The sequence below is a fragment of the Orycteropus afer genome, unplaced genomic scaffold (genome assembly GCF_000298275.1).
Source record: "Orycteropus afer afer isolate SDZICR_OR568_19922 unplaced genomic scaffold, OryAfe1.0 scaffold00170, whole genome shotgun sequence".
Taxonomy (NCBI): domain Eukaryota; kingdom Metazoa; phylum Chordata; class Mammalia; order Tubulidentata; family Orycteropodidae; genus Orycteropus; species Orycteropus afer.
The window spans coordinates 6430250-6442975 of record NW_006921757.1 but is presented as its reverse complement, the minus strand read 5'-3'; the positions used below and the strand labels follow the sequence as shown (position 1 = coordinate 6442975).

The 12726-nt window shown below is 40.8% G+C and overlaps 1 protein-coding gene across 1 annotated transcript in view; it reads right to left on the bottom strand.

Annotated features, from left to right (window-relative positions):
* The window catches only part of IQUB (IQ motif and ubiquitin domain containing), an 81803-nt gene that overhangs the window by 54785 nt on the left and 14292 nt on the right, over nt 1–12726 (bottom strand). The window contains exons 6-7 of the mRNA XM_007946761.1: nt 11829–12039; nt 1546–1721 (exon numbers count right to left, since the gene is read on the bottom strand). Of these exons, the coding sequence (XP_007944952.1) occupies nt 1546–1721; nt 11829–12039 (387 nt within the window). The remainder of the gene's footprint in view (nt 1–1545; nt 1722–11828; nt 12040–12726) is intronic.

Genomic DNA, 12726 nt, shown 5'->3' with positions numbered 1-12726 from the left:
TGAAGCACTTACTGATGAAGAACAGAGACTATAGCCTTCAGTATAGATTACACCTCAACATAAAGAAAACAAAAATTCTCACAAGTGGACTAAGAAGCAACATCATGATAAATGGAGAAAAGTTTGAAGTTGTCAAGGATTTAATTTTCCTTGGATCCACAATCAACACCCATGGAAGCAGCAGTCAAGGAATCAGAAAACATATTGCACTGGGCAAATGTGCTGCAAAAGCCCTCTATAAAATGTTAAAGTGAAAAGATGTCACTGTGAAGACTAAGGTACACCTGACCCAAGCCATTGTCTTTCCAGTAGCCTCAGATGTATGGGAGAACTGGACAGTGAGTAAGGATGATCACAGAAGAATTGATGCATTTGTATTGTGGTGATGGCAAAGAATACTGAATCAACTATGGACTGCTAAAGGAACAAATCTATCTAGGAGGAAGTACAGCCAGAACACTCTTTAGAAGCGAGAATGGCCAGACTTCACCTCTTGTACTTTGGTCATGGTTTCAACAGGGACCAGTCCCTGGAGAAGGATATCATGCTAGGTAAAGTAGAGACTCAGTATAAAAGGGGAAGACCCTCAATGAGACAGACTGACACAGTGGCTGCAGCGATCAGCTCAAGTATGGCAATGAGTGTGAGGATGGTGCAGGACCGGGCAGTGTTTCATTCTGTCATACACAGGATCATGATGAGTCAAAACAGACTCAATGGCACCTAACAACAACAACCACAACAAGGAAGATCTGGCCTGTAGAAACTGGTATGAAACAGGCAAGTGTGTAAGCAAGATGAGAGAAGAGCATTTATAGCATCAAAATGTATAGTTTATAAGAACAAATGTTTTCAGACAATAAGAAGCACAATTAGAATCGTTACAAGCTAGGATCTTCGAGAACTGCATTCCTTTTCTTCTTCTGGCTGGATTGGCTTTTAATTGTTTACAAAGATCAGGTTTATAAAAGGAAACTGGTCACTATGGAAACAGATTCTTCAATATCAAACAGGCAGTTTCACCACAAAAGGGTAATTACATTAGTTTTTCCCTTAATTGTATGTTTTCCATAATCATATACCCTTTTGATCAGAAATTTCAGTCAGTTAATGATGAACACAGGCAAAATCACTAGTTTATAGCTATTTCCCCTGGGTTGCTAACTATCAGGATACCACAGACTCTGATGTTTTGGGACTTTAATACTCTGCATTTTCTTGGGGTGTACTAATTGCCCAATTTCTGGAGCCAGGCTAAATCTAAATGAATAGGTGTCTCCATCTTTTCTGTCATAGCTGAATTCCTTTAGTTTAGAACATGCCAGTTCCATGTCCCTTGTCAATCTTTATTCTAGACTGCTGTTAAAATCTAAAGCTCTATCAGAGTAAACAAGAAGAAAAATGTAGACTTTAAAGAAATTTGTCACCAAAACGCTAAACAAAATTCATGCAAATTCTTACAATGCAAGTTTCTCCTTTAGTTCATTATTCTAGATTTTTAAATTCAGGATGCACTCAGATTGAAATAACTGTTCTTTCACTCACCTTATCCAGAAAAGCTTGTACCGATGCTTCCCGATTCTCCTCGTCCGCGATGTATCTGTGTCTCCCGATGGAAGCAATTATCTGGGTCTCTTTTTCCAGAAGTTCACACAAAGCTGCTTTTCTTTCAGCTCCAGTGAAAGTTAGGCTAATGCGTGCCTGTTCTTCCTGATGCCAGACTAGAGGGATAACATGAAGATCCTTGAGTTTTTCAAATCTCACATCTTTACAGAGCACTTCCTTTTTGCCATCATATCCTGATAACGGGTATTTTACTTTTATAAAATGGTAAAGAATATTAGACATAAATGTTATCATTCAGATTGAATATCTAATTTATGGGAGAGAAAAAGGATTAAATGAAAGCTGAGAGACTTGAATCAAATGAATGAAGAGTCAAACAGAAGAAGGCAGAGGCAGATTATTCCCAGGGAAGCATAACACTTCCCCAGGGAATCACCATGAGAATTGCAGGCTGAGAAAGAAAGATATGGCCTGGGCTCTGGAGCGACCTGGCTGCTAGGTGACAGGTGAGAAGTGAGTCCACCCAGAGCCACGCTGGAACAAAGGTCTGCTGCTGTTTCTAAAAAATCAGCCACTGAAACCCTAGGACACAGCTCTGCTCTGACACACACAGGGTCACCGGGCGTCCGAGTCAACTAGACGGCAACTCTTTGTTTTTTATGGTGCATACAGAAGTGAGAAAGATGTAGCCCTTTCTTGAAGGAATGAGCATTTTCATACTTCTTCCTGGGGGCAGATTGTAGACTCCTTCTGCAAGGGCGAGATTTCTGCTTCTCTTTCCACTCACCAAAAGCCCAACACTTTCCACCATTAGGTTTAAACACTTCCTCTGGGGAGGTCTCTTCTTCACGCTGGATTACTTCCTGTGGTAGTTAGGGCTGTGTGTCAACTTGACTGTGCCGTCACTTTGAGTAACTTGGCAGCCGAATGCAGTTATTCCCCATGATGAGATTGCGTGGTGGAATCTACTGTGAGCAGCTAATTAGTTGCCTTCAGGGTATGGCCTGCTTCCATTATATATGGGGAAAGCTTTGAGGAAGGTCTCTAGCTTTTCGGTACATCTGAATCCTGCATTTGGCCTAGTCTTCATCTCCAGTTCCCGGACTTGAACCGTGAACTGAGGTATTCCTGTTGATCTTGGGATTGGGCCATTCTACTTGTTAACTGTGGGTTTGCCAGCCTCAGCAGCCAGCAGCTGCATGAGTTGTGAGAAAGAAGCCTCCAGCTCCAGTGGGCCTGGAATAAGAGGCCGAGGTAAAGCCCAAGGTCGAGGGGCCTTCACTCAGCCCCTAGAGTCCACACTCTGAATTTGGACTCCCAGCCTCCCCAACTGTAGGAGAATAAATTCCTCCAACCCACACCTGGGCCTGGGTTCCAGCCAAAGAAAAGACAGGCATAGGAGCTGAACATTTACCTGAGGTAGATACATTCCTTGGAGAGAATAATCATGGGAGAAAGAAGGGCTGCTTATGCACAGGGAAACAGCTCAGGGGGCAGGAGTGCATGGAGGGATGGACACAGGGAAGAGGTAACCACCAGGAATAAGTGGGAGGGGAGCTGCTGCACTGTGGTCAATTATGGTCAATGTCATGAGACAAAGTGTATCTGAACTGCTATGCTGTTGTTGTTGTTGTTATGTGCCATCGAGTCGGCCCCAACTCATAGCGACCCCTCCTTGGGTTTCCAAGGCAGTGTTACTACGGAAGTAGATTGCCCCATCTCCCTTCCGAGGAGTGGCTGGTGGGTTTGAACCTCCAGGCTTCTAGTTAGCAGTCAAGTGCCTTAGCTACTATGCTGAATTTGTAAATCTTCACCCAAATCACAATAATAAATAAAGAGAAGAAATTCCTGTTTGTTGAAGCCATTCACTTGTGGTATTTCTGTTACAGCAGCACTAGAGAACCAAGACACCTCCCCATTTCCTGAATTAGATATGATTCTATTTAATAAAATGTACCCTTCCATTGTTTTATTCCAGACACATTTCCCTTCTCATCAAGTGACAGGGCCACTTCAGAATATATTACAGTTATATAAAATTTATACAGTTGGAAATTAAATTTGCTCTCTTCTATTGAAATTCCAGGTTTACTTTAGCATCAATCTCTGTGCACTGGAATATCAGTATCTGAAGCCGTAAGTTCTGTTTCTGGCCCTCTTCCGTCGTAACCGCTGCCTTCTGTGATACCTAGTATTACAGTTTTACCAGAGTCTTTCCTCCTTCTCACAAATTTTAATTTAAAATCATCCTGATCAGGTCAAGGACTTGCCAGTCATATTCTTTATGAGAATCGACTCTGTCCTTTACCAGGAAGACATTAGTCAGACACGGTACAGCTTGGTCTGTCCAGCCAAGAGGATTTGTAAATTTAAAAACTAAACTATGGTCAGCAAAAGGCTTGAAAGATGAAGAGCTAAATTATGCTATGCAAGCTCAGGAAATCCATGATTGACGAATTTGTCATGTAAGAGTAATTTTACTAATAAGTAGAAATTTGTTTTAAAAAATGATGAAAATCCATAAACCAAAAAGCAGCATACAGAAGAAGAGAAAAACTGCTCGCCGGCAAAATAATAATGAGAACATTTACCTTATAGATACCTTATATTTAGATGTTTCTGAAAAGAAAATGAAAGTGAATGACAGTTAGTAAGCATATTCCACTTCCCAGTTAGAAACCTTTGGATTTGGAATACATTTAGGCCACTAGGATGTTATTTAAGATATTATGGCAGCCTCAAAGAGCAATCGGCCACTCTCTTAGGTCAATACTAAAATCCTGGGTGAGTCTGGAAATATATATATAAGTTTGTATTTAAATACCATATCCATATGTATCAGGTATACATATAATTTTATTAAGTTCTTCAAGCTCTTTTTGTGGAAAATGTGGTTAGATTTAACATTTTGGTTAGATTATTAGTATTAAAAAGCAAACAACCCCACCAAGCTAATTAGGGATGAAAATAAGGGACCTTAAATCCAATAACATTCTCTACTAGAAGAGCAACATGCCTGTAAATCTCCAGGATGGGATAGAATATGCTAGCACAAAAACACCACGCCTCATCCACTAATGATGTTGTTATTGTTATGTGCCGTCAAGTTGACTTGACTCATAGTGACCCCTCCTTGGGTTTCCAAGGCAGTATCACTACGGAAGTAGATTGCCCAAACTTCCTTCTAAGTACTAGAAAAGCCCAGTTTATAGGAGCAGGTGGGTAAAGCTGATTGTCTGTCTGATCTGATCTGACAGTTTCCAGAACTATCCAGAGAAGACACTATGCAAGAAAAACAAGAGATCCTGCCCCCTTTCATAAAATGTATGGTTCCTAGAGATGATGATAAATTAAACAAAAAAATGTGAAATGCCAATAAACAGCAATATTTTTTAAGCAAAATATATTAAAGGAATTTGTTCATTTGGAAGAAAAAATTCACTTTGTTTCCTTAACCCCTCTCCTTGGAAAAATCATCTAATTACTAACCTCCGAAGTCCATCATATATAAAAAGAAAAAAAAAAAAAGGCTAGTATCTAAAGTCCATGTTCATTCTAAACTTTCTGAAGTCTAAAATTATAATTTCCAAGTAAGAGTTAGCAGAGTTTCCAACATGGCACACAAATTGGCAGCCTCTATGCAGCTGTATTTTCAAAGGTTCATCACAGACTGGAAGGAAGCCTGAATGGACAAACCCAGTCAAGGCTCAGAGCAAACACCCAGGACAGACATGTTGAGGGCGTGGGCCCAGGTGGTCCCAGAAGCTGGAAATCAAGGCACCTTGAGATCAGAATGTAATGATTAGAGTCAGAAAACAAAGTTAACGCAAAGCAAAGGGCTGGAAATTAATTCAACAAACATTTACTAGACATAATGAGCAAGGGCCTCTCAGGTCCACAGGTACAAAGGCGAAAAGCTAAGAAAGTGGTGTGTACAGAGCTGGGGCAAGGAGAAGGGGCTAGGAGCCCAATGCATGCTATCAGGCAGGTTTCCTGAAGGAGATCGCCATGCTGTGTCTGAGATAACAGTCACCCAGGTAAGGAAGGATATTCCAGCTGAAGCGCAGGGCATGAGCCACAAGTGCAGGGAGCTACATAGCAGCTCAGTGCACGGGCTCTGGAGAGATGCAGCAGGCTCAAGGAGCCCGTCTCCTCTCTAGGGAGCCATGGGCGTGGTTATGTAGGTGAAGAAAACCAGTGAGGGTTCTGAGTCACTTCACATATTTGGTAAATCCTGCTGCCACAGTATGGCCAGCCCATCATCTGAGACTGATAGGAGGGATAGATTCAGATGTAGTTAAACTATGGAAGCAGAGATCAAGATCCCCAACAGTGATAATAAGTCTTGAATCTGATCTACTATATTACACAGTTAAAATTATTCTCAGGGAGCTCTGGTAGCGTAGTGGCTAAGGCACTTGACTGCTAACCAGCAGGCTGGCGGTTCAAACCCACCAGCCACTCCCCGGAAGGAAGGTTGGGCAATCCTACTTCCGTAGTGATACTGCCTCGGAAACCCAAGGAGGGGTCGCTATGAGTCAGGGCTGACTCGACGGCACATAACAACAACAACAAAATTATTCTCATAAATTGATTTCATTTTAGCTTTAATTACTGAAAAAAACAAAACAACCAAACTCACTGCTGGCAAGTCGGATCCAACTCATAGCGACCCCTCCTGTGTTTCCGAGGCGGTATCACTCCACAGCAGTTGAGTTTGGTTTTTTTAATTAACTGAAGGAGAGATGGTTGTTGTTATGTGCCATCGAGTCAGACCTGACTCATAGTGACCCCTCCTTGGCTTTCTGAGGCGGTATCACTACGGAAGTAGATTGCCCAACCTTCCTTCCCAAGGAGTGGCTGGTGGGTTTGAATCGCCACCCTTCTGGTTAGCAGTCAAGTGCCTTAGGCACTATGCTACCAGAGGTTATCTGGAAGAAAAGTTTCATGTGAGTTGTACTTCAAAGTATGCAATTGTCACTATTAGCCACAAGAGGGCAGCAATTTCAAAGACTGAGACAGAATTGTTGTTGTTGTTATGTGCTGTCGAGTCGGCCCGACTCATAGCGACCCCTCCTTGGGTTTCCGAGGCAGTATCACTACGGAAGTAGGATTGCCCAACCTTCCTTCCGAGGAGTGGCTGGTGGGTTTGAACCACCAGCCGTCTGGTTAGCAGGCAAGTGTCTTAGCCACTACGCTACCAGAGCTCCCACAGACAGAATTAGGACTGAAAAGATTATATTAAATCGAGGAGCAATATAAATTATTGAGCTGGTAAAGCAGAAACTTTAACTATAATAAAACAGAACTTAAAAATTATTACTCTAGAGTTTCATTGTAGAATTTTAGGGCTGGAGAGAACTAAAAGATGTCTCTCTTATTTATGAAATTTCATTTGTTTTCCTCCATATAAATCAGGAGTGTGGCCTTATATAAAATATATCTATTCAATTTTAATATAAAAATTTTATATAAAATTATTTACTATAGAACAGTAACCTGGAGCGCTGGTGGTGTAGCGCATAAGGCATCTGGCGGTTCAAAGGCACCAGCCACTCCGTGGAAGGAAGACTGGGCAATCTAGTTTCATAAAGATGTACCACCTCAGAAATCCAAAGGGGGTCACTATGAGTCATAATTAACTTGATGGCGGTGAGTTTGGTTTTTTTAATAGAACAGTAACTCCCATAAGTATTCGGCTTTGCACTTTTTAAAGTACTTTCACACATGTATTGTTTTGTATTTTTTGCTTTATAAAAGTTCTCTGAAGTAGATATGCAGAAAACATATTAAATCTTTTTATAGATGAAGAAACTGAGGCTTAGACCAAGATTCTACTGTCAGCCAAACAATAATCAGACCTGTAAGGTGAACAGTACTATTAGGAGGATATGTACTCATTAGAACAATCGAGGAGCTCTGGTAGCATAGTACCTAAGGCACTTGACTGCTACCAGAAGGCTGGCTGTTTAAACCCACCAGTCACTCCTCGGAAGGTTTGGCAATCTACTTCCGTAGTGATACTGCCTCGGAAACCCAAGGAGGGGTCGCTATGAGTCAGGGCCGACTCGACAGCACATAACAAAAACAACAGCATATGAGATCAAGGCGACAGCATCTGCCCAGGGACAGAGCTAGGAAGGTGGGAGGGGATGGGAAGGAACCATGAAGAGAAGGGGTGGGCACAGGGAGGAACTGGGAAGAATGCTGTTACAGGGTGGGGAGTGCAGTAAACGTCACAAAATAAAATGTATATGGATCGTCGGATGGAAAACCAATTTGCTCTGTTTTATTATGATTTCACCCAAATCATAATAAAATATAAATAAATAAGGGGAAAAAAAAACTACTGAGGCTTAGAGAAGTGAGTGTTTTGTCCAATTTCTTATCACAACTAAGTAGAAAAACCCCATTCAGCCTATTTTCCATCAATTTGCATGGTTGCCTGTTACCCAAACAAAAATACAATGCTACGCCTTGTTTATTCATATATACTGGAACACTATTTGAATACAGTTCTAATCCAACAGAACTTTAGTTTTAGACTTGCTGATATGACCTTTTACTGACACAGGCTAGCTGTCCTCTCTATTGACCTCCTGGTGCTTCAAAATAACCTTTGCTGTCATCTGACAGAGAAAATGGAAGTAGAAATGAAATTTAAAGTAAAACACAAATTATTTCCAGAGGATGGCAACTAGAACAAAGGGGAAGCAGTTACACAAGCCTAGGGAGCAGGTACAAAACTCACTTTGACACAAGGCTGCATGAGGTTGTAAACGTGCCTCAAGCTGCTCCATTTCATGTCATACAAGAGAAAGCTTTTGATACCGTTGGTCAGACTCTGTGTCTTACTATATCATCCTGAGCGCACAGCATATTGTTTACAGCAATTTAAATAAACCCAATAAATTTTTAGGTGAACACTTCCAAAAATGTATTCAATTAGAAAGGAAACCATAATTTAAATGCTAGAAAAAGACATATAGTAACATCCACAAATAGTATATAAACAAAGTCATAGAAGGAAAATTTGCCTAAGGTTAATGTCATAGATAATCACAGGACAAAGAATGCAGTTCCTTGGATTAATGAATCCTGTTCAATTGAAAAAAAATTGAGGGTATGTCTCATTTTTAAAGGTCTTACATGTCATCATAAGATGACATAATATCTTCACAATTTCTCCACTCTCAAGCATCTAATGTGATAAAGAACTCTTCCATTCTAGTTACTTCCACGTAGTAGATACTGCAGGCAATGCAAAGCTGGACATGGTTGCATCATTACCTTCCTGGTTTCTTACTCTCAATCATTCATTCACTCTGCCAATATTTGTCGTACATGTGTCCCAAGCACAGAAAAAGATCATCAAAACATAAATGAATTCTCTTCACCCAAGTTAATACATGTCTACCCTCTAGTTAGTGATTTGAAGGGAAAGGCAATATCCAACTATAATAAGGGGGAAAAAAACAAAAAAATTCACTGCCCTTGAGTTGGATCCAACTCATAGCAACTTCTCCTTGGGTTTCCAAGGTGGTATCACTACAGAAGTAGATGGCCCAACCTTCCTTCCAAGGAGTGGCTGGTGGATTTGAACCACCAGCCTCTAGTTAGCAGTCAAATGCCTTAGGCACTAAGCCATCAGAGCTCCCAATAAGGGGGAGGTCAGTAAAAAATGATCAAGCCCGTGAAACACACAGAGGTGAATACTATTACATTTCTGTTGTTGTTGCTGTTGTTGTTATGTGCCATGGAGTCAGACCCAACTCATAGCAACCCCTCCTTGGGTTTCTGAGGCGATATCACTAAGGACATAGATTGTCCAGCCTTCCTTCTGAGGAGTAGCTGGTGAGTTTGAACCGCCAGCCTTCTGGTTAGCAGTCAAGTGCTTTATGCCCTATGCTACAATTCTGTAGTAACAATAATCTATAATAACAATTATCTATGAGTGGATATAAAGATAGACACCCAAACTGAACACAGGTGAGAAAGCAAACAGGACTACACCCACAATTCTATACAGGTTTGACAGAGGACATCTCAATGGTTGTGGAAACTTCTTACTCATAACCATACACCTTGAGAGAATGAGTTAGTGGGCATGGGGGCTCAGGATCATAGTCTCAGGCAACACTAAGATCAATTGGCATAACATAGTCCACAAAAACAATGTTCAGCATCCCACTTTGATGAGCAGCAAGTAGTCTTAGAAGCTGTGAATTGCCGTCTAAGGTCTCTCCCCATTCAGAGCAAAGAAGAGTGAAGAAAATCAAAGATGTAGGAAACAATTAGGCCTAATGGAGCATGTGAACCCCAGCCTCCAGGACCCTGACACCAGAAGAACTAGATGGTACAATGCTACCACTGCTGACTTCTCTGAGAGGGATCATAATAGGAGGTCCCAGCTACAGTGGGAGAAAAATGTGGAACAAAACTCAAAATCAGAAGCCAAAAAAGGATCAGGCTTACTCGTCTGGTGAAGACTGGTGGAACCCCGAGATTATGGCCTGTCAACACCTTTTCAGCCAGGAACTGAACTCAACCTTGTGGCTCCACTTTCAGCCAAAGGATAGATTAAAAAAAAATCATCAAGTAGATTCTGACTCAGTGACCCTTCTGGACAGAGTAGAACTGCCCCAAAGGGTCTCCAAGGCCATAAATCTTTAGAGAAACACACTGCCTCATCTTTTATCTTTTTCCTGAGGAACAGCTGGGAGGTTCAAACCTTCAGCCTTTTGGGTAGCTGCTGAATGCCTCCACCACTGCACCACCAGAGCTCCTGCAGGCCTTTAAAGTGAATAGTAACACCAAGGAGGTCTACCCTCAGAAGACCAACCAACCACAGGAGATCAAGAGGGCAGCATCTACCCAGGGACAGAGCTAGGAAGGTGGGAGGGGATCCCAAGGGAGGAAGAAGGAAGAACTGGGCCTGGGCAGGAAGTGGAAAGAATGCTGTTGCATAGTGGGGATTGTAGTAAATATCACAAAACAGAATGTATATGGATTGTTGAAGAGAAAATCAATTTTCTCTGTAAACTTTCACCCACATCACAATTAAAAGAAAACAAACTTGCACCTGTAACTATTAAACTACGATATAATATTTAAGACTTTTTCTAAAATTCAATATGTTGGGACTGACAAAAGGCAGGAGACAAGGACTGTACTGGAACTTTAAGGTAGCCAAAGGGTTTGTGTAGTTGTCAACCCAAATTTCTTTCCCAAAGTAAATGGAATGACTTCACATTTATGAATACTGTATACAAAAGTCACACCTTCAACACTGTTTCAAAACACAGAATCTGAAACTGCAAAATGACTGAGGAAAGAGGGAAAAAACAAAGCGTAGTGCACAACCGCGCACACTGTGGCCTCCCTGCAGCCAGCCCAGCTGTGAGGCTTTGTGGCCAGCGACTTCAGACTAGGAAAAGCTGGGGAGAAGAGAGCTCACTGAAAATCAAATAAAGCAAATGAATTCCGCCGGCATGGAACCTGCAACCCACTGGTGGAAACAAATATTAAACAAAAGCTATGTTACTGTGAATGATGGCATGTGATAAAAAGTAAATATTTAGGGTGTAATTAACCATCAGATGTCAACAGGATATTCAAGTTACACGTCAGTCACAAAAACTTTGAAAAGGTGGCATTTAAACTGGGACTGAAGGCTGGTGGCAGGACGAGTTTCAGGAAGGGGAACGGTGTATTGGCTAGTCCAAGGAACTGAAGCTTTCAATGGGTCAATGACTTGCATGCATACTATGAAGGAAATAAAATGTAAAATCAAATGTGGAGAGAATATACATTCATTATCATCCGTGGGGTGAGTTAAAAAAGATATTACCAAGGCCCTCCTCTAAAGAGCAGAACGAAACAGGGTGCTGAACTTAAGGATTAAATCAGAGTTCAACTTTAAGTTCACCAATTCTCAAAACTGACAACGAGATTAGACTCACTTTCTCTCTATCTCACAAGGATGAGGATCAAATAAGATAATATAGTAAAACTGAAAAATATTCAGAGCAATACATGCTTTCTCGGTTAATTATTAATGAAAAGATATATCCAATTTCATTCCAACCTTAATTCTATCCCAAATGTAAGAAATTATTCACATTTTTCAACACTCTAATTCAGATTCCCAAGACATCTTCCTGAAATAGTAAAGTCTTTTTTTTATCTTCTGTAAACCTACTTTTCATACTAATGAAAAATTATAAAATTAGTATTTCATGCAAAGCCTGTGTCAAACTTACGTTCTAGTGCATTATAAAGCAGTTCAAAATCTTCTTTTGTCTTAGGATTATGTCTCCGGAAATAGTCCATTTTCATCCAATCTTCTTTTTCTCTTATCTTCCTCAGCTGTTCTTCTAACTCCCACTGCAACCTCAACTTTTTCTGTTTTCTCAGCTCCTCCACCACGATTTTCGCATGCCATCTCCTGTAGTAAGTCTGTAACACTAGGACCTATACTTAAAAGAAAATAAGAAAGGTGTATCACCAGCTTGTTTATCAGACAACATAGAAAGGCGATGAAGATGATTTCAATTTCCATTCAGAAAAGAAAAACAAAAAAACTGAGAGTCTAGTTTTACCTCGACATCAGATCCTCTCACAACACTAGAATATAAAACCCACAGGTGATGTGCACCACTGCTACTGGACTGCGAAAGCTGACAAGCACACCTTCATGGGAGCAGCAAGCAGAATGCTTCCGAGCGCAGGCTCTGGAGGAAACCTCAGTTTGACTCTCCACTCTACCACTCATTAAGTTACTGGATTTGGGTAAGTTACTACCCTTCTCAGTACGCTTATATATAAAATACTGAAAATTATATATAGTATGCATATAAAGTGCTTAGTCCAATGCCTGGAATATCACAAGGCCCCAGTAAATATTAATTATTGTTATGAATATTAATTATGTTAAGCTTTGCTTAATTACCATGAGCTTAGACTCACTTATAACAAAACTGTATTTCCTAAACATACAGTAGCTAACCTAAGTGGGAAATGACTGAAGGCAGGTTAGATAAAAGGAACGTTTAAAGAAAATAGTATTTATTTAGCTGTGAAGGATATAAACATGTCCAAGGGTATGGGCATAGTACTTGACCTTCAAAAAGTTTGCTATACACTGAAAAAAAAAAAAAA